Source organism: Haemaphysalis longicornis, unplaced genomic scaffold (assembly GCF_048455015.1).
Source record: "Haemaphysalis longicornis isolate Haplotype H1 unplaced genomic scaffold, Haemaphysalis longicornis Haplotype H1 scaffold_8, whole genome shotgun sequence".
Taxonomy (NCBI): Eukaryota; Metazoa; Arthropoda; class Arachnida; order Ixodida; family Ixodidae; genus Haemaphysalis; species Haemaphysalis longicornis.
Genome location: NW_027526445.1, coordinates 148,337,198 through 148,359,564, shown reverse-complemented (window position 1 = coordinate 148,359,564; position 22,367 = coordinate 148,337,198). Strand labels below are relative to the sequence as shown.

The 22,367-nt window shown below is 47.8% G+C and overlaps 1 protein-coding gene across 1 annotated transcript in view; it reads left to right on the top strand.

Annotated features, from left to right (window-relative positions):
* LOC144150198 (superkiller complex protein 2-like) overlaps positions 1-22,367 on the top strand; it is a 62,697-nt gene that overhangs the window by 16,487 nt on the left and 23,843 nt on the right. The window contains exons 10-17 of the mRNA XM_077682047.1: positions 246-330; positions 7,530-7,636; positions 9,254-9,379; positions 9,482-9,539; positions 11,209-11,535; positions 12,104-12,240; positions 15,170-15,389; positions 17,136-17,468. Coding sequence (XP_077538173.1) covers positions 246-330; positions 7,530-7,636; positions 9,254-9,379; positions 9,482-9,539; positions 11,209-11,535; positions 12,104-12,240; positions 15,170-15,389; positions 17,136-17,468 — 1,393 coding nt within the window. The remainder of the gene's footprint in view (positions 1-245; positions 331-7,529; positions 7,637-9,253; positions 9,380-9,481; positions 9,540-11,208; positions 11,536-12,103; positions 12,241-15,169; positions 15,390-17,135; positions 17,469-22,367) is intronic.

Here is a 22,367-nt window from a genome sequence, read left to right as displayed (position 1 = left end):
CTCAGAATAACCAAACTGGGCTGTTGTGAACATATCCAAGTATTTGTAAAACTTTTCGTAGTGGTTCCCGATGGTTCTTCAGCCCCTGGGTCATTAAGAAATAAGTTTTTACTATAAGTGCTGCGTGCACGATTTTTCATATTTCGCCTTAAACTGGAAAGGTGCTAACGATTAAGATCTGTTCAACTAGTCACCTCCTTTTGCCACCCTGACCTTTTTTTTTTCATTTTGGTGCCCTTTTGCAGGAATATGCTGTATGGCCAGTCGGATGTTCTGGAGAATCTCAGATGGGTCATATTCGATGAATGCCACTACATCAACGACCCTGAAGTGAGTTTTGCGTGTGTCTTACTTTTTCCAGAGTTGCTACTGCTAGTTTGAAAAAAAATTTGAAAAAATAACTTGCAATTTTGAAAAAAAAAAAAAAAAAAACGAATCTAGATTTTGGTTACCTGTGGGTGAGAAACGGCTTTTTTTGGCTTGTGTTCAGTATTATCGTGCTGCTTAGCATTTGCGTGCACTCAATTGTTGCTCTGGTTTGTCTGTTATTTGTTACTGAAAAGCCCAAAACAGTGAATGCTTAGTAAAGCGGTCATGAAAAGATTTGTAAAGAAGTTGTGTTATGTGGGTATTTAGAACTGTTGAACCTTGATAAACAAGCTATGCACACCATTCCATTGCGCGATGTCCGCAAATAGGTTAAAAAATGCAGTTTTGGTTTCATCGAGCCTTTTCTTCTCAACTCGTGAAGTGACGTCGTGTTAAATTCAAAGGCCTGGTATTTATATCGTTTTTTTTTTTTTTTTTCACATCAGCTGCTGCTGCAGGCTCTTACAGCGAGCACGGCTTTAACTTGCGTTGTGTTTGTGTTTCGGAGGATCGTGGCTGCGTCAGCTGCGTTTTTATCGTCTATGAACAGATGCCGCGGAACGTGATAAGAACGCCAGCGGGATTTTTTTTTTTTTTGCCCCACCTTGTGTTCACGATGCCGAAGGCGGCTGCTTATCAGCGCAACATAGTGGTGGTGGAAATCTTCGGCTTCACGCGGCTCGCTTGTTCGGAAAGGGAAAGAGCGGTGGCTAATCTGCACAACGTTCTAAAGCGTGAACCGCATGGAGCGATTTCTTCTCGCGAACCGCAGGCGCGGCGACGCCGGCCTGCTTGCAACTGTGTAGTGTGCGGCGCGGTAAGAGGCGGCAACATGGCGTCGGCCCTGGCCTTGAAGTGGTGCAGGCAGCTCCAGCGACTGCTTCTAACTGCTCGCTGAAATGCCGCACGAGGCGCAAGCGAGGATGCTCACGCAAGAAAAGAGCTGATAATATGGGCAAAAAGATATAAACTGCCATCCACATTGCGCCCATCAAAAAACACCGCGGTGGTAGGCCTAAACATCTCTGGCGCGGTCAGCCGGCTGGTCAGAGCGTTTCGGATCTCCCGTCATTAGGCGAGTGTCTCGCCATTGGTGCAAGTACTCAGGCTCCTCCCACTGCCACGCGAACAAGCCACCACGAGCGCAAAATCGTCGGCACGAGCGTGAAAAAAACACGCGCAATGCCGATGTTCACGAATCGTGTGCGAAAACGGGCCATGCGGTTCACGCTTAATAGAAACAACTTACCGCACGAGGACGGGGACGGGGGTCGCTATCTTCCGGGGTGCGTCAAGCAAGGTCAGTTGTGGTCATCACGTATGCGCGCATGAAAGTGTGGCTATTTTCTTGTGTGTCGAAGTTAAAGGAGAGCAAGGGGTGCGCGCAGCGTCAGATGGCCGATTTCATCCATTCTTTTTTCTTTTGCTACCCTAAAACGATTCCCCTGCGGCGCCGGCCGATCAGCAGTCCCGCCAGAAAACCGCACTATAAACGGTATTGTGCTTCGGCCAACCACATTCTAAGCGGTGTGCTTATGCATTGAATTCTATGGGAGGTGAACTGGTGGTCACAAAAAAAACGCGTTATATCCGGTCCCGCACTATAAGCGGTTACGTTATAAATGGTCTACACTGTATTTTCGAATCCCTTGAATCAATGCACGGCGCTGATGTAGGCACAGTCATATCACGTTCAGTACACTTCCGAACGTGCTGGTTCCCGCCGCGGTGGCTAAGGCGTTACGCTGCTGAGCTTGAGGTCGCGGGCTCGATTACCGGCCACGGTGGCCGCTTTTCTGATGGAGGCGAAAAGCAAAAACGCTTGTGTGTTGTACGAGATTTCGCTGCACGTTATACATCCCCAGGTGGTCAAAATTAATCCGGAGCCCTCTACTACGGCGCGCCTCATCGCCTGCGTTGCGTCGGCGCGTTAAACCCTATAATCAATCAATCAATCAACATGCTGGTGGAAGGTTAGCCGCTCTAGGTACGGTGGACATAGGGCACAGATCGGGAACGCCAACTTTCAATCGGCATCAGCTTTATTGCATTGTACGCAATGGTAAAGGCTACGCTTCGACCATAACCATAGAAATGAGGGTGTTACACTTTCCCCAGTTCGTAGCACCCCTTATTTCTCATTTCTCTTGCCGTAACAAGCAGCACAAAGTTTAATTTCGATTCAAAGTCAACCCCCCCCAACATTGGATTGTCAAACTTGAAAAAAAAAAAAAAAGGGTCGACCTATAATCGTGTAAATACGGTATTGCTAAAATATCTTGTTTACAGCTTTAGAAAATAATATGCACAAAGAGCGTTTAACTCATGAATGTTGGTAAAATGACGTCACTGCTAGTTGTGCTGCCAGACGACGACATCGCAGTATTGGCGCTTGCGATGCGCCCCAAAACAAGCCTTTCAGAGGCTTGTTTTGGGGCGAATCGCAATCTCAGAAACAATGTATTGTGAAACTGTCTTGGATTTATGTTCCTAGAAGGTTGTCCAGTCAGATAAAATTATGGAAAGGCAAATGTATTTTCTCCTTACGACCCCTTTAAATTTATTTGAAAGGTTCAGTAGTTCACAGTGCCAGCAACTGTGTGCAATGGGAAACAATGGTTCCCCTACGTGGGAATCTGCATTTGTGAGGACAGATTTCATATTGACGGCCTCTTTTCTGTTTCTTTGGCTCTGTCCTCTGAGCTGCTTTAGTTAAGAGGGGACACTGGTCTTGAAGACATTTTTGTTATTTTTGAACCAGTCTCCTTTAAATTTGCACATTTAGTGTGTTGTTTACCCTGGGTACGAAATATGTAGCGAGTTTTCGTCTAATATAGTCTAAGTTCAGAGTTGTGCAACATGTTATGTCATTCCACTTTGGGCAATCTTTTAATTATCTGCTTATGATATACTTCAATAATTTTTGTTCGTCTGTGCTCTTGAAGGACCGGGGAGTGCAACTATACCACAGCCGTAATTTTATCACTGTTTCTGCGATTGCTGTGAACTTATAAATGTCAGGTCATCAATTATCGGTTTTCCTAAAACAAAATGCATAGAAAATTGTACTAGTACAAAGAAATCTTATATTTTTCTGGTTTTATTGCACTGTTCAGTTCTTAAGCTTTCAAATGCAGCAAGAATGGCGCAAATCTGACTAGTACATCCCAAGATACCTACTGTACCCGACAGTTGACCTCATGGGAAAAAAAACTGGTTTTGAGAGAACAAGGCACAAAGTTTGGAGGAAATCCAGGGGAAAATGGCCATTTATTTAGCCAACTTCAAATGGTGAAAGTTTTGTAAATACTTATGGTACAGCTACAATATTTTGCAGATACATTTTCTGGGACGTATAGACTGCAAATAAAATTAATTCAGAAAATTGATTTTTTTGGCAAATTTTTTGGTCCTCAAGACCAGTGTCCCCCCTTAACCTCAGATTTACTACTACTATAAATGCTTCATCAGCCGATGCTATCGAGCAGGGTTCGCAAAGGTCCTTGAAAACCCTTGAATCTAGAAGTGCCAATTTCAAGGCCTGAAAAGTCCTGAAATTTTAAATGGTCCTTGAAAACCCTTGATTTTTCCAGAGAGGATCAATGGCCCTGTCTTTTCACAGGAATGGGGGGACGAGGGTCTTAAAACTAACTTTTTTATTTATGGGTAGAAACTTATGAAAATTTGCACACGGATGTGCTTTTCTCTGTAGATTTCAAATGTGCAATTATATTTGAGCTGGTGCTGTTAGTTCAAAAGTTATCATACTAAGTCTAAACCACAATTAGGTAATTTCTTACGCAGCTTTAATGAACTTTCGCATTGCATTTTGTCGCTTTTAATTACATGAATGGATAGCCAGAGAGTTCCCATACCCGATGACATTCTTCGTTTTTCTCTAGAGTCACGGCATCCTAAAAAAATATGTCAAGTACAAAAAATGGCAGTATTGGATATTTTGGCTCATCAAAATAACTGCAAGTCATTATTTATGCGTAGCCTAAACAGAAAAACTAAGAATGTCATCGGCTGCCTCAGGCTCTACTGAAAAAAAATGGTACCAAGATTGACCTTACGAAGCAAAAAGAAGTTTCCAAAAAGCTGCATAAGGCTGAGGGAAGTGACCAAAAATATGAAACTGAGAAAACTGCATTTGAAGTTTGGCCATGTGTTATGAGATGAACCGTCAGTAGTGTAGCTTCAAAATTTCCCAGTAACAAAGACATGTTCTTCCCATTTTCAAATCTGTCTTTGGATTCCAAAAATGCCAACTAGAACTGGAGATACAAAAGGCCAAGTAACGGACCCCATCAGGAATTTAGCAAAATTTATCGACTTCGAATCGGTTGGCATTTTGTTAGCGTTGTGAAATCTGGTGGCGTCTTGCTGGCGTCGTGAAAACTGCAACAGTCCTTCATGAAGTGCCATCATCTATTACAGTGCACTGTGGTACCCAGAATATTGTGTACGGCAAAAGTGTGAGGGTGAAACTTGCTTTAGGTGCCCCCCTTTTTTTTGTTCTTTGGTGAGGCTATTTCATTCGCGGTTTTTATGCTGGAAGTTTGAGAGGATACAGTGGTGGGACACTGCGCAGTGTGTTTTCCGCAAATGCATCATGTTGTTGGCCTCAAAAGGGTCTTTTGGGGAAAATAAATGTAGCCGAAAGGCAAACTTTCTTGGCCTATGGGGATAAACCCATAGACGCCTTTTTCCTTCAAGCCGTGCATGGTGCGGCTATCTCCATCGGACATCATGGTTGTGTACCGCAGCCCATTCTTGGAGAGCGAGCGCTTGAACATTATCAGGGCTGCCTCTACCTCCATGCGTCCTGCACCACAGTCAATGTTTCGCTGACACTCATGGTCTGCCAGCCACTCTTCGTAGCCCTCATCTGAAGCTTTGGGTCCGATGGCGCAACCTAAGCAAAAGTTAGAGAGGACTACATGATCAATCACCAAGCCGGTGTACACTTCAATGATGCAGCCCACTCCAATGTGTGACAACCATCCCCTTGTCATCCACGTGCCATCAAACATCACATCTATGTTGTTTGGCGGCTGACCAAGGTCCGAGTACAAGTCCTTGATGGCACGCACACTATCAGCTTCAGAGGCTGCTGCAGTGTCCTCGCAAACCTGAACCACTTTCCTCAAGCGCGCTTGGAATGAATGTCTTGTGGTGCAGGCCTCTGTGGGACAAGTTCATACCAGCACAAAAATCTGACAGAGCAGTCACCCCCTTCCCGATGCTTTGAATACTTTTCAAAGCCCTCATATTCACTTCAAAAAGAGTGATATTGCCAGATCCTTCGGTCGTTGGCGAGGAAAAACGTTCTACACGGTGTTCACAAACCGAGCACGTCACCTCGAGCTTCACGGCGAGGCCGTACTGCCGGTCAGGCTTCCTCAAATCCGGCGCCGCCAGCCCGCACTTGCCGCACCTGACGTGCGCAAAAAGGTCCTTCAGCATTGCAAAATCCACTAAGACAAAATCTGCGCCGGATTCTTCCTATGAGTGCGCCAAATCCACTTCAAGGAGGTAGAATTTCCGCTGCGTTGCTGACTTGGTCTCCATTCCGCGCTTGACCTCGTCCGCTTGTTCCGTACGCGCGGCGATCTCCTCCGCCGTGTAATACCTCGTGTCAAGCCGGCAGGACGTGCTTGGACCAGGTATGGATTCCGGAGGTGGTTGGTCAGGCGATGGGGCAGGCGAGGCAATACGAGGCGGCGAACGATTCTCATCCGGCGGAGTCGAGCGGCCCGAAGTCGCACCACGCGACCTTGGGATAGGCGGACGACGCTTTCGCTTCCCGTGTGCATGACGGGTCGTCTTCTTCAAACGTACGTCTCCTGGCATCATTCACGAAAGTACGCGATGGAAGAATTAGAGGAAACTGTAAAAAAAAAACTGCTCTAAGCGAGCGCTGCGCCAGCAGAGCGGACTCCGTCAGACGAGCGTAGCAGACGCCATGATGGCGACCGCCATGACAGCAGTCGCGCCGACCAATGGGAGGGGTCGTACGGCGAACTCAAACCGCGCGCGCCCGCTCTAGCCAATCGGCGGCCGAGAAGGTGCCTTCGGAAAACTGGCAAGGGCGGTCGTTCTACTCAAGCGACGCCATTTTGAGATATCGCAAAATGCGCACAAAGAAACAAGCTTCAAAACAAGACCAAGATGGCGGCGATCGGTCGGCTGCTTCGCCCGCGGGGCGCGCGGGAATTTGAAGCAACTTTTGCCCAATTCGGGGCATTTCGTGGCCCTCGAGGCGTTTCAAAACATGATTTTAGAGTATTTCCCGATGGAATTTCGCGTTGATATTTTGAAGGCAGGTGCTTGAAGGTACAATAATTCCAAAAATTGGATTTTCTCAAAATCGATATTTTGGCCATTTTTGACCATTCTAAGACCCGCGTCCCCCCTTAAAGTGTTTGTCGTGGATTTTAGGTGCTAACAAATGTAAAGAAACATTGTAACAATCAAGATTAAGTGTATTGCGTGAAATGGCAAGTTTGGTGGATTTTTTTTTATTACAAGGTAACAATGAGAGCAGGCACTTGTCAATCCAATCCATGTCACTATGCAATCCAGTGAAAGCCGGCTTCTGTTCTCTATCTTGCATCTTCCATCTAGTCTGTGGACGCTCGCTCCTTGCATGTTTGCTGTGCTTCATACGCTCCATCTGCATTTGCTTTTACGTGCAAATGGTGGACGTGCACATTGTTCATCCTGCCTTGCAGCAACACTTGCGGATTTAATTTCAACTGATACTTTGCTGACAAAGCAGGAGATGCAGGCAACATTAACGAACTTTTGAAATCAAACAGCCTGAGCAAAACACCAAGAAAAAAGAAAAACCTTTAACTACCAACTATGAAATAAAAAATAGAGCTGGGGGAGCATTCACAAACCCATTAGCGCCTATCTAAATGTGCACTAATGTGCTTAGGTATTGTGCAATAAAAAACTTTGGCATTGTGTTGGAAAAGTTATAAAATAATCCCTGATAAAACATTAGACGGGGACCTTGAAAATTTGTTTTCTGGTCCTTGAAAGTCCTTGAAAACCCGTGAATTTTTGCTTTTGAAGCCTGTACTAACCCTGTCGAGGCACGCGTGGTTCCAAACTGAACAGTGGCACCACGCACGTTCCTTCTTCCGCAGCGAGGAGTCGTGTGGGAGGAAGTGTTGATCATGCTCCCACGCCACGTGGGATTCGTCCTGCTCAGCGCTACTGTCCCACATGCATTGCGCCTGGCTGACTGGATCGGGTGCGTACTGGTGGGGTTCATTTCCATTTGCAGTACTACATTAGTGCTTTTCGTGACAGAAAGGACACTACATAGCTCCTGCCAGTGCGCAGCAGGTCTTCAGGACCCGGTTGTACTAGTCATTATTTTTCATCACTGCTGCTGACGAGTGCGCAAGTCTTGAAACCAAAAATGAAACTCTGAAACATGTTCTAGTTTATGCACCGCTTGATGAGTCACCGCTCGGTTTTTGCGTTCTTGCCAGCTGTTTGTTGTCCCACTGTTTTGGGCCAGCTGGAATCGGGGACGTGTGCTGACCAGTTCGTAAAGCATTTTTTCTTGTCGTACTGACTTGTCGTCTTTTTGTCGTACTGATTTGTCGTACTGACTTTTCTTGTCGTACTGACTTTTCTTGTCGTTCGGGTAACAGGGTCACTACCAAGAGATGGGACTAGAAGAAGTAGGGAAAGACAGATCACCCAATGGAGAGATGAAATAAAAAATTTGGGGGGCAAACAGAGGGATTCGGACATCGCAGTGTGGGAGCAGCTGTAATACCGCTGCTAAACAGGGGCATTTGAAAAAACACTCGGGTCAAGTGGCCTTTGTATTTGAAAATGGTGTTCGATCTGAAAGGAGTTCCGCCAATCTACCCAAGAGTTCTCCAAGGTTGTTGAAAGCTTCCACGTTTGCTTGCCTTGTTTTGGTGTCGCCAATGAAGCCCAGGTTCATTCTCGTAACTTGACGAGAAATTTAATTTTAGAGTTAAACTGGCCGAAAAAACACAATTGTGGGTTATAAGATTGATTGTAACCTACAAAAATATGTAAAACATACTTAAAATAGAATGGGCAGTATGGCTTCCGGAGGCTTTTTTTTTTGTTTTTGCACAGCCGGTGTAGAAAGCACAAAGTTACCTCGTCATCGTAGATTGAGCAATAGAGAAAAAAAAAGTGGAGGAATAATCAGATCATGCTCTTTAAAAGCCAAGTTCTACTGGTAAATAATTCATTTTGTAAGTACAGCATGCAGATGCTGTGGATGAGAGTGTGAACGCGTTTCAAAGGCCTTTGAGAATTGTTGTAGACGATGCGTCTACTTTTGCGCTTCGTCTTCAAGAATGCCTCACCAACAAGCTCAACTTCACACTCTCGCCTTTGAAAACTTCAAAGGTTAGTAGTGGTGGTGCTGCTTTGACTCAAATGGCATTTACACCCAATGCCTTTGAAAATTTTCTGTAGAAGCTCAAAGGTGGAATTTGAGTCATACGGCATTCAATTCAAAGGCCTTCTTCTCTGAACACACTGAACACTCTGAACACTGAACATTACTGAAATCTATAAGTCGAAGACTCTGCAAAAGTCTATTGAAGACTACTGATAAGTTTATTGAAGACTCCAAGGAAAGTCAAATACTCTCCAATAAGTCTGTTGGAGGCTACTCAACTTCAATACGTCTATTGAAGACTACTTATTGGAGAGTCGAGGACTCTCCAATAAGTCTTTTGGAGAGTCTTCGACAATGATGAAGAGTCATCATCATCGTCGAAATAAATGGGTCGACGACAATGATGAGGATGATAATGAGTGCACCATCTTCCCCTTGGAGGTAATGATGGCACTTTTCCCTCTCGCCCAGGCGCATCAAGCAGAGGAAGCTGTACGTCTTCACCACGTCGAAACGGCCTGTTCCACTCGTTCACGAGCTGTACGTGCACGGTCACCTGTACCGCTTGATGAACAGGGAGATCATCAGCACCGAGAGGTATTCATTCTACGCTCTTTGTTTTGGCCGATCTCTCTCTCTCTCTCTCTCTTTCTCAGCTTATGTTGTACATGCGGCGTTGCGGTGCTTCTCTAATTACAGCTACACCGACGCCTGTCTGCAAATGAAGAAAGCGGCTGCTGAGTGGAAGAACACCGAGGTGAGTTGTGGTGGGCCTTGTCTTGTTGGCTCTTCTACTGTTATTTTGTTTTTTTACTGGAGTTAGTAACAGAAATAAGGAACGAAAAACAATTGAACCTTTTATTGTAATGCGTAAAACCAAGGTACGGGAAGTACTTTTTTCGGCAGGGTGAGATAAAAAGCCGGTCTGCAGCACGACCATGAATCGCTTTGGCTGCCTTAGGAATGCAGTTGCCAGTGGTGTAATGCAGTTTAATGAAAAGGACACTGAAGGCAACCAGCAAGTTAGTTTCGAATGAAAGTCTGACCTTCCCATAGCCATTTTAGCGTCAACTCGGTGCAGAAAGATGCCTTAATTGCTGAGAAATCAATAATCAAATGCTGATAAAACGGGATGTGAACAGTGACTGCCGCCACTGTTTGCATCCTGGTAAACTGGAAGTGAGCGAGGCAGGGGTGATTTATATAGTGGCGTAGAATCAACCGAATACAGCGCTACCACATACCGGGCAGTCTGGTCAGTTTCGCTTAAATCAGTCGGGTTTTCCTGAACTCCCATGTCTTTTGCAGCTCTGGATCACTAAGCGAAATGTTTTTTTAACCCATTCCTACAACTCATGCCAGTACTGACGCTTTGTTAAAGAAAAATTTAGCGTCCTTTTGAGGCTCGCGATTTTTGGCGTCGAACCAACCGCTTGTGTGCAGCTCACACGCTTTCTCAACAAGCGGTACCGCCGCCCCAAGAATGATTGATTAGCACCATTCAGCGGCAGCCAGGAAAGCCATTGCGCATGCCAGATGTTTTAACCACTTCTGGTGCAAGTTGCATGGTATAAGTGGCGGTGGCACTTGTCTTTACGTTTCTGCTATGTTCTACCTCATTTTAAAAAAATAGCGAAGTGTAAAAGTGGTATATTTGTGTTCTTGGTGAGCTAATCCATTGATGTACAGCAACTGGGCTTTTGACTACAGTGTCTCGTATTGTATTGATTCCCAAAGTATTGATGCAGGTTGTGCCCTTCAGAAATGTTCAGAATGCTCATATATTCGCCTTTATTTGGTTAAGGGTCATAAACCAGTTATCACACCGGGATGACACGTTATTAAAGTCACACTGTAGTGAAGAGTTGTCATCAGGGTTAATTATTTTATGATGGATAACAGAGCCATGTACAAAAATCTGAATTGATGACACACCGTGGTCAGCTGGGTCAGTCATACAAATAAGAAAAGCAAAGGTCCCAAGACAGAACCTTGGGGAAGCCCAGATAATACGTCGCGCGTAAGTGAATTGCAGTCATCGGCAGTGATGTACTGCATTTGGTTTGCTAGAAAACCTATCCATTTTGGTAGGCTGCGCTTGAAGTTCAGTTTGTTCAGTTTATGATGAAGAAGGTTTATGAAATTGCCTCATGCCTGAGGCTCCCTGTACTACACTGTGCCATGCTGTGGCGTTGAAAGCGGTGCTCACTATGCCTGCTACATGTTTATAGAAGTTTTGATGCCACTAAAGGGGACACTATCTTAATTACATGAAATAAAATCTGACAACCATCTCCAAAGGTAAAAAACACTTAGAATGGGCTTCATTGCTCTGTAAATTGCCACAAGTACTCTTGGCTGGTGCCAGCAGGTGTGGATGTCAGTGGGTGATGATTTGCCCTCTCCCTGTTTTGCCCTTCATACAGGACAGCGCCCTGTACGAGAAGCTGATCGGGCACCTGCGGCAGAAGGGCCAGCTGCCAGTGATCTGCTTCGTGTTCTCGCGCTTCCGGTGCGACAAGCAGGCAGCGCACATGGGCCGGCTGCAGCTGAACTCGGCCAAGGAGGAGAAGGCGGTGATGGCCTTTGTGCGGCAGCGGGTGCTGTCGCAGCTGAGCGAGTCGGACCGGCAGCTGCCACAGGTGCTGGCCCTGCCGCGTCTCCTCCAGACCGGCGTGGGCGTGCACCATTCGGGTGTGCTGCCCATCCTCAAGGAGGCCGTTGAGATGCTGTTCCAGCAGGGGCTCATCAAGGCAAGAAGAGCCTCCCTCCCTCCCTCCCGCCCTCCCTCCCTCCCTTTCTCCTTCTGTCTCTCCCCCTGTCTCTCTCTCCCTCTGTCTGCGTGTCTCTTCCTTGGTCTTGCTACCTTCTCCTTCCCCTGTCTCCCCTCTCTCTCTTTGTCTGTCTTATCTCTCTCTCTCTCTCTTCTGTCCCTCTTCTTTCTCTCTCTCTTCCTCTGCCTCTCTCTGCCCTCTTTCCCTCTTTGTCTATGTTTGTCCTCTCCCTCCCCTCTTTCTGTTCTTATCACTCTTCCTGTGCATCTTCTTTGTCCCTCTTTCTTGCTTGTTCTCCTTCTTCCTCTCTCTCTCCCCCTGTCTCTCTCTCTCTCCCCCTCTGTCTGTCTGTCTTTCCGTCTCTTTCCCTCTGTCTTGCTTCCTTCTCCTTCTCTCTCCCTCCCCCTCTGTCTCTCATGCCACTTGTGTATAGGGTGTGCGGTCTGTTGCAACCAGCGGTTCCCCTTCAACTGCCCTCCCAAGTTTGCTTGAGTGACTCTCGCAGTAGGTTGGCAAAAGATGGGCCCCTGTTCACATCTCTCCCCAGGTGCTGTTTGCCACGGAGACGTTTTCCATGGGCGTCAACATGCCTGCCCGGACGGTGGTTTTTGATGACCACCTGAAGCACGATGGCGGTGGAAGGCGGCCCCTGAAGCCGTCCGAGTACATCCAGATGGCCGGCAGGTGGGTGTGATGGTGGTTCCGGAGTTTGTGCACCCTCAGTTCATAAAAAGGTATTTTAAACTTGTCTGTATGGGCTGCCTTGTTTATCCTGTTTCATGGGCACTGTAAAGAGGTGTGCCTAAAATCACAGAGCACCCCTCATACGCAACAGTAGTTACAGGAGGAGCACTTTGTTACGCTGTTCGTCAACAAGGCAATCTTTCATCTGTGACATCTGCAGGATCACTCTGTGTGCATCCCCAGCCACTGCCACAATAGCTTCCACGACGTTTTGAAGGGTGTAATCGAGATTGGCAGAAATTGTGCAAAATTTGACAAGCGCTAACTCCATTAGTAGGGATAACATCAACAGAATTCTTGGAGTCCCGTAGATTACCCTATAGCATGGAACAAGGGTAGGTATATTTAGGTGGTCGAAAGATCACAATGAACGCTAACGCAGACTACAAAGCTTGCCAGCCAGGAAGTGCAGTTTCCCCTCCTGTCTTGTTTCTTACTCGGTGCCACAAAGCGACAGGGCTTCAGAACTGCTGTAACCTTGCACAAGTTTCACGGTGCCAGCGCTGTGTTTTTAAAGTGAAAGCTTTTTTAGCAGGACCAATGGTGTCCTGTCAAAAAAACTAATGCATTTACCCATAGAGCAGTTGGTCGACCGAAAGGCTCTCATAGGGTCTGGACACACGACGCGTGTGTGAGATCGGGCTTCCACTGTGCCAAAACGCTCGCTTGAAAATTGTGAGAGAGGAGTGGTTTTAGATAACACAATACACGCATCAATCATGAAAAAGGAGCACAATAATGTACCTTTTTCTCATGAACTACGTATCGGTATATATTCAGATCGTTCGCAAGATGCATTTACCTAGTGCGCGAAAAATCGTCCATGGGTTTGTTCTTCTTTTGAAATTGGGGTCTTTGAAGGTGTGACGATCGATTGGATACTTTTTCAGCGAAGGTTGGATGCAACTTGTAGCTTTCGGGCTTCTGTCAACTTTCTTTGGGAAGGGGTGGTAAAAAATTAAAGCCCGTTCCACTCAATGTGAAAGCTGTCGGAAGTGCAGAGCAGTGATTTGCCATAATGGGCTGCGGCGCCGTTATCCGCTCACTGCTATACTCGGTTACAACTCAAGAACGGCACCACCTCATGTAGTGTATCACTCCGCCAAAGCGCCAAACCCGTGACGTCAGTGCGCGCGCATTTTGAAAGGGGTTTGCTACGAATGCGTGATATCGTCTGCCTTGTCTCACGCAGTTTGTTTGTCGTCACTGGAGTCGTTTATAAGCATATTAAGTCCAAAAAATCATGGGAACGGCTCACGCCATGTTGAAAATATTCCCAGTAACGCCCTACTTGCGCCGCACGGAGAAACATCCGGCTACGGTGATGAGGCACAGCGGCAACTTCCGGTGCTGTTCTTAATTGTCACTGAGTATACCACCCAGTGCAATACAGATTTCCCGCCTTCACAGTGCTCGTGCGCCCCCTGCTTGAAACAGTGCCAGCAGGAGTTGTGTTCTTTTTGTGCTTGCTTTTCCTCCTGCACATGCCGGCATTGCACTGCCACTTTTTTTCACTTACTATCGTAAAAACCAGCCCAATGAGCGTTCCAAACTAAATGAACGCGCAGGCGCTGCCGGTTAATTACACATGTTTTGCCTCAAATGTACCCGCAGTTTTCTTTGCTCTAAACAACGGGGAGATGCATGACAAGTGCCAACGGTTCCTGAGTTTCGAACGCTTATGACTGTATAAACCGCTTGGCTTTGGAAGCCTCTGTGGGACGCCGCGACAACAGCTGCTACAACGGAACGTTGTGTGGCTCTGCTTGAGTCCAGCGAGCGAGTTATTACGATAAGGCGGGCCCCTAAAGTGCTATGCACTTAATATTTCTAGGGATGGGCGAATATAGATTTTGAGGTTCGAAGCGAATTTGAAGCGAATAGTGATTTGGTCGAATAATTTCAAATCGAATAGTTCGAATAGTGCACATTGCAAATCACAAAGACAAATGAGCAACTTGTGACCTGACTAATGTACACCATTTTTTCTAAAATTAGAACTCACGTAGGCAGAGCATTGTGTAAAACTATTAACAGTTGAACATTTATTGCAAAATCTTACACGCAGCTTTCCTTTGCTGTATTCACAAGTTTTCATGAAGAAATGCCTGTTGCGCCACATGCTCTTGGTGCAGCAGTTTCCGCCGGCTGCTCATTCACAAGTTTAAGCGCCGCCTAGAAGCTCCGCTAAAAAAAGAAGTATTGGAGCCACTAGTATCCTCGGCCGTAGCCAAGCAAAGCGCAAGTGGCTGGCCGCCATTTTGAATAGGCTCGCTTAGTGCGGCGTACTGCCGCACTGAGCGAGCCTATTCAAAATGGCGGCATGCCTATTCAAAATGGCGGCCTGTACAAGTCTGCTGGCTTGGTGCCGCTATGTTCGGAGCGGTGTCGTTTCAGTGCCGCCTTTTTTTTTTAACCTAAAGTGTACTGGCGGCCGAGAGCTTCATCGAACCTCTAGGCAAGGCAGCAACTCGGCAGTGCCGGCACTGATAATAGAAATGTCCGCGTTGGTGGGTCTGAGCCAAGCCTGGGGTAACTCTCGGAAAGCTTGACCGGAAAGCTTGGCTTTTAGCTGACTATTCGGGAGCATCGAATAATTCGAAAATATCGAATACCTGCATTCGGATCGAACCGAATAACGAATAGAGAGCTATTCGATCGAATATTCGACAATACCGAATATTCGCCCATCCCTAAATATTTGTTCATTCAAAGTGGCCCGTCGGCTGCGCATGGTTGTCTGGTGGAGTCGCTTGCCCTAGTCAATGGCTGCATACGCATGGTGGCTCCGTACCCACGGTACCCACGGCTGCGTACCCACAGTGGCTGTGCTTGACTGACCGACCCGCCGTCCCGGTGGTGTATGCAGGGCGGGCCGTCGAGGCAAGGACCCGGACGGCCTGGTGATCATGATGTGCAAGCGGGAGGTGCCCCCACTGCCCCTGCTGCACAGCATGCTGCTGGGAAGGGCCGCTGAGCTGGAGTCGCGCTTCCGGGTCACCTACTCCATGATCCTGAACCTCAAGGACAGCGCCGAGCGACGCGTCGAGGACATCATGCGCGACTCCTTCCTCGAGAACTTCCGACAGGCAAGGGCCCCCGTTCTCGCATGCTTCTTTTCCTCGCCAACGTTTAGGTTGGGGGCACGGTAAAGCTCCATTGCCAGTGCCCTCGGACCTTCTGAGAAAAGTGAAAAGGCGTAGGGCAGACTTGTCATTAGGATTGTGAAGCTTTTTTTTTTCCTGATGACAGAAAAGCTAGTGCAGATGATGTTAGAAAAGAACGATGAAGAGCTATGGCCGTTAGGGGTCATGTTTTGCCTCTAATACAATGTAAATGCATTTCCTTTCCTCTAACAAATGCGTTGTAATTGCAATGAGGATTGCCGTATTTGCACGATTTTTGAAGCAAGCGGGCATCCTGTGTAGAGCACCTTGTGCTTGCATCGTTGCACACTGACAACAAGAGAGGCATTACCGTATTTACTCGATTGTAATGTGACTGCCATTGTAACGCAAGGGGCTTTTTATTGCATCCAGAAAGGAAAAATAAAACCACGAGTGTAATGTGAGGGGCGACTTTTTTTGTCACGCTAAGCAAAAAAAAAAAAAAAAAAACACGGCTTTCGTGCTGTCAAGCACAGTTGAGACCAAAAACTTCTTGAAGTCACGAACTGCCACGTTACTTGGGAGGTTGTAAGGACATGGTCTTCACAAATTCAGTCATTTTAGAGCTTGCGCATTGTCCTTAATGAATGGTTTGCTTAAGCACACGTGGACTGGTTGCAGAATCGACATCATCCCGCCAGAAATGACGGCAAGGTGCGTATAGTCTCGGGTAGCTTTGTGACCTCGGAGGTGAGGTGACCGCGAAAGGAATTCAATTCAAGGATTGATGATCGGTGAAGAAGAATGCCTGGTCGCCGGCACCACACTGTGTGAATCCAGTACAGGACTAATACCCCTGTCACATTTGCTCTCAACGTCATTAGTTCAGCGCTACATGAGAATACTGAACAATATTCGAGGTGAATGGCGTTTAGTAGCTAAATGAGGCTGGGGATATCACTCAGTGACCGAATGAGTAGCCTCGACAGCAGTAGTGCATTGTTAGACAAGAAATTTCAGTGGTAAACCAAGGAGTACTGTTTCTGAAAACTTTCAGAAACTTGTATTTTCCCCTTCATATTGTTTTTCAAGTAAAGAAAGATGAACAGATACAAGCGAAGCTCCGCCGTTTTCGCTGCTACCCTGATACGGATTTCCTGCGGACTTGTCTCGGCTTGTGATGTCACCTAAAACAATGATTTTCTTCTTTTTGATTTAAAAAAGAGTGATTTGTTTTGTTAAAAAAAAATTTTATGTGACAACCTTTCAGATGCACTTAAACTGTAGCTTTGCGATTTTGTGAGCTTGCTAATCGTCACCGCCGTCACTGTCAAATAACATTTGTTTTAAACTTTGGTGTTTCAAATGGGCGTTCAAAATGGGTCCTTGTGACTGGTGCCACCAAAGTTTAATGAGCTGTAAAATTAGTTACAGGTGGTGCATCAAAGAAAAGATTCTCTTATTGCACCCACCAGGGTTCATAGTATTGGAAAATGTAAAGGTGACATTTTTATGACCAAGACTGTTTTGCCTATTGTTCCTCCAAAAAGTGACTAATTATCCATAATTATCTTGGTGACTAATTGACCGACCAAAAAAAATAATGCTGTATTTGAAATCAGTGGGAAAAGCAGCAAGACTGGCAAGTTTCACAGAGTTCGCTTAAACATTAAAAGTAGCTGTTTTAAGTGAGGTTTAAGACGTTTTTCCTGCCTTGGCTGCGCGCAGAGTGAGACCAAGCAGCGCATCGAGCAGTGCCAGCGGCTGGAGACGGAGCTCTCCCGGCTGGGGCCCCTGGGCTGCGCCTCGTGCGAGGGCAACGTGCCGCTGTCCCTGCTGGAGGAGGCGGCCGCCAAGCGGCGCCTCGCCTGGCAGGGGGTGCTGGCCAAGGCCCACGGCCACCGGCTCTTCTCCCCCGGCCGCCTGCTGCTGGCCGACCATCCACCGGGGCCAGAGGAGGGCAAGGACGGAGGGGGGCCACCCCTGCTGGGCGTCCTCGACTCCGTGTTGGTGCGGGAGCAGAAGCTCTCCCTCTGGGCACTGACCGATGCACAGCAGCAGGCACGTACCACTAACTCCGCTGCCCATGCAACTTCTCTCTCTTCTGCATTCTTTCATTTGGTCAAAGATACAGAATGTTAGAACATCAGGCCATCTATTGACATGTGCATTCAACACAAGTTCACTCCTTCAGTCTCGTAGCTCAAGGATGTGGGTTTTATTCCCAACCTTAGCTACCAGCTCAAACACATACCGCGGTGGCTCAGTGGCTATGGCAGTGTGCTGCTGAACCCAAGGATGCGGGTTCGACTCCCGGCCGCAGCAGCCGCTTTTCTGATGGAGGTGAAAAGCAAAAACGCCCGTGTGTTCAAGATTTCGGCACGCATTAAAGATCTCCAGGTGGTCTAAATTAATCCAAAGCCCTCCACTACGGCGGGCCTCATCACCTGGGTAACGTCAATGCGTTAAACCCCACAATCAATCACATAAACCAAAAAGACCTCAAATGACATGGACAAAGAAACATAATTAAACTAGACAAACGCTTGTCCCGTCTAATTGTGTTTCTTTGTTCACGTCCTTTGCACTGTTTTTTATTTTTTGAAATTGTCAACCGAATCGTCCAACCAGGCATTTTATTAGGTTATCTTTCTTCTACACTGGGCCCTAATTTCTCCATTCCTTCACACATAAGTGATCCAGCCATTTTGAGTGCTCCTCCAATCTTATTGTGTTTTTTTTTGCCCATTTTTATTTTTTGAAGCCATAAACCAACTCGCCCAACAAAGCATTTTACTTAGCAGCCACTTCTGACATGGAGGCGAAAAGGGCACGTTTCAAGATTTTAGCCCACATTCAAGATCCCTGTGGCCATTATTAATCTTGAACACTCCACTACAGCGTCCCTTGTAACTCAGGTGTACCTTAGGTGGAATAATCCCCCGAAATTTGTAAAAACAAAATTTTTTGCCTTGTGTATTAGGGGCGAAGCTCCTAAAGCCATGGGTCTGTCCATCCCTTGTGTCTCGTGGTACGTGGCCGCCGCATGCTTTGGGAGATGTCGCAAAGTGGGCCGCGTTGCACGCGCAAGAACCGGCTGCAACCGGCAGCGCAAACTCGGCACCGGGAGCGCGAGCTTGTCTGTGTTCGCCAACGGAGGCGCGAGCACACGTGCACTGCGAGGGGGAGATCACGCAAGAGATCACGCCACGAACGCAGGCAGTCGTTCTCGGAGATCGAACGAGACGCAAGGACCTTTGCTCGTTTCCTCTCGTCTTGTTCGGGCACAAGTTCGCCCTAAATAAAAGGTGCGGGGTAGTCCTCGATGGCGCGGGGTCTTTCACCAGGTCTGGGCCTAGGAGCATTGACTCCGAAAATAAAAGTTGATTTGTACAATGTACACACACAGTCTTATGTCTTTCTTAATGATGTAATGGGCAAACTTTCACGGGAGAGTTACGGTTACCGATGATCTCCCCCTCTCGAGCTTCGCCCCACTTATCATCATTCATTCCGTGGATATGGCGTGAGTTTTTGGGTTGTGTTGCAGTCCTGACAAATTAGCTTTTCTTGTCAACTGTTCGCTGGTGGGCGAGATTTTTTTGTAAGGTACTTATGTAATGTATGTTAGCTGTTGTTCTTATTTTCTGGTTGACTTTCTTCAGAAACCTGTCAGTGTTTCCGTTCTGTGACACAAAGCACTCCATATTATGGTTGTGCGAATATTTGAAACTTGCATATGCGGAAGCGAGTAGCGCAGTATTCGATTCAGCTTCAAATCGCATATCGGGATTAGGTAATTTAGCTTATCTTTAAAGCTACGAATTCCACGCATGGGGATTGTTATGTGGGGAAGGTCTTTGGGCTATATGGTGGCTATCCAGTGATAGGGGTGGTGGTTAAACTAGCGCCAGTTGCACTTTCACATGCTGAGGAAAGCACTCGAGTGCAGTCTGTGCTGAGCATGTTGTTGCCATCTTTCTACAATTCTTTTCTCCTTTTAGGAAACGAGCATCAGGTTATGGACCAAGAAGATCACAATGAATGAGTAATTTTACATTTTTGTGCCAGTGTGGCAGTGGTCGCAAGTTGGTATGGCCCTGTGAAAGAAAGAAGGGCCTAAGGAGTATGAAGACATGAGTAAAGACAGAGAAGACATCCTAGTGTTGTGCGTCTTCATACAATTTCTATTTCTCCTGGTGTTCTGAATTTAATGTGAGTCGAGGCACACATTCAAGGTTCGCCTTTTCATGGTCAGCCCAGGACGATGTAGGTTCAGTTAAACCCTGTATTGATTCCGGGTTTCTGGACCACCGATTGCCCTCATGCGTACCATTTGTAGAACAGGTGTGGACTTTTTGGTCTGCGTCCAGCTGTACGCTGACGATGGGTTCTCACTCCGTTTGTGCAGGCACCGAGAGCAGGCGGAGGCGAGGATGGAACAGGAAGACCCCCAGAAGTCTCAGCTGCTCAACCTCAGGTGTGCATTTGAATCTTCGAGGGGGAGAGAGTTTATTTGAACGACTCAAATCCCATGGTCTTCTGTGCCGTGAAGCTGCATGCCTGCGGTTTTGTGCTTCAAACGCACACACTTCAATCCGTGAGTGTACGGTGGGATAATTTGTAGTGTGGACGCATTAAGGGGGGCATGGCTCTTAAAACAGCTCCTTTTAATTTTCAAGTAAACTCTGAAACTTGCCAGTATTGCTGCTTTCCCCCCAGATTTCAAATATGTCGGTCTTTTTATAGTCGGCCAATTAGTTCCCAAGATAATTAGAGGTGATTAGCCATTATTGGAGGAACAATGGACGAAACAGTGCTAGTCACAGAACTGTAATCCTTACATTTTCCAGTGCTATGAACCCTCATGAGTTTTGATGCACGGCTTGGAACTAATTTTACAGCTAATTGAACCTTGGTGGCACCACTGGCGAGGAACCACTTTGAATGCCCATTTCAAAAACCAAAGGTGAATGAGCTGTAAAGTTAGTTCCCAGCGGAGCATCAAAAAACCGATTCTCTTATTGCACTCAGCAGGGTTCATAGTGGTGGAAAGTGTAAGGATTATGGTTCAGTGACTAGCACTGTTTCGTCCATTGTTTCACCAATAATGGCTAATCATCTCTAATTACCTTGGGAACAATTTGACTTACTGAAAAACTAATGGCATATTTGAAATTAGTGGGGGAAAAGCAGCAAGACTGGCAAGTTTCAGAGAGTTTGTCGGGAACCGCGGGGTCGCAGCGCAGCGCAAGAGAGAAAGTACCAGCGCGGCAGGCTTTCGGAATCGAACTGCCCGTGCCGTGCTGGCGCACCAAGCACGCGCCGCTCGTCTCTTTATTCTCGTCTTTTCTAGCCGGCGCCAAGGCGCCGGCTAAGAGCGCCAACCAGAGGGCGCTACAGGGCCCCCCGCCCAGACGGAATGTCGAACGTGACGCGACGGCGAGGCTGGCGGGCGTTGGTTTTGGGGGCGAGCAGTGGAGTGTTTAGGCCTGCGATGTCTGCGCGGAGTTCGTTGGGTGGCGTCTCGAGGTAGGCCGGTTTGAGGCGGTCCAACGAGACGACTTCTTCGCGGCCATTCAAGAGGATGGTGGCGGACTTGTGGGTCTTGTTAAGGACACGGTACGGCCCATCGTAGGAGGGGGTAAGAGGCGCCTTTACGGCGTCCCGCCTGAGGAAAACGTGTGTCGAAGATGCCAGGTCGGGATGCACAAAGATGCGGTGGTCTGAAGACCGAGGTGGGACCGGTCGCAGGTGCTGCATGCAGTCCTGCAGGCATTGGAGGTACTCAAGCGGCTGGGGCGAGGAGGCTGTAGGGACGAACAAATCGCCAGGAAGCCGCAGGGGTGCGCCGTAGACAAGTTCAGCAGTTGAACAGCCGAGGTCGCGACGAAGGACGGCACGCAGGCCAAGAAGCACTACAGGCAGGTGATCAACCCAGTGCTCTCTATCCAAGCGCGCAGTGAGAGCACTTTTTAGCTGGCGATGGAGCCGCTCAACGATGCCGTTGGCACAGGGATGGTATGCTGTGGTGCGGCAGTGTTTAGTGCCAAGCAAGCGGCTGAGGGAAGTGAACAGGGTGCATTCAAACTGCCTGCCTCGATCCGTGGTAACAATGCCGGGGCAGCCGAAACGGCAAACCCATGTCGAAACGAAGGCTTTTGCGACCGTTTCTGCCGTAATGTCCGGAATTGGTACGGCTTCGGGCCAACGGTTGAAGCGGTCAATCATTGTGAGAATGTACCGGCAGTCACGGGAGGGAGGAAATGGTCCGACCAAATCAAGATGGACGTGGTCAAAGCGACAGCTAGGTGGCAAAAAAGGCTGCGTTGGGGTCTTCGTGTGGCGGGTCACCTTGGCTATCTGACAAGCGAGGCACGAACGGGCCCACTGGCGGACATCAGCGTTGATGCTCGGCCAGACGTACCGCTGTGTGATGAGGCGCTGCGTGGCTCGGATGCTGGGGTGGCAGATGTCGTGGAGCGAGTGAAACACAGCACGACGAAAGGCAGCCGGAACGAAGGGTCGAGGCGCCGCCGCTGACATGTCACACCACAGTGAGCCAGGCACGAACGGATGAGGCACAAGTTGTAGACGAAGGGAACCCGGGTGGTCCCGCAGTGCTTGCAGCTCAGGGTCTTGAATCTGCGCCTGAGCTAGGCGTTCCCAGTCCACAGCAGATGCAGCACTGCCGATGGAGGTAATGCGTGAAAGCGCGTCAGCCGCCTCGTTGTCGGTGCCTTTGATGTGCCGAATGTCCGTCGTGAATTCCGATATATAGGCGAGCTGACGGAGTTCCCGTGCAACGTACTTGGAGGAGTTCGTACGGAAAACGTACGCCAGAGGCTTATGGTCCGTAAGAACGTGAAAGGACTGGCCCTCCAAAAAGTGCCGGAAGTGCTGGATGGTGGCGTAAATGGCGAGCAGCTCACGACCAAAAACGCTGTAGCGCGTCTCGGC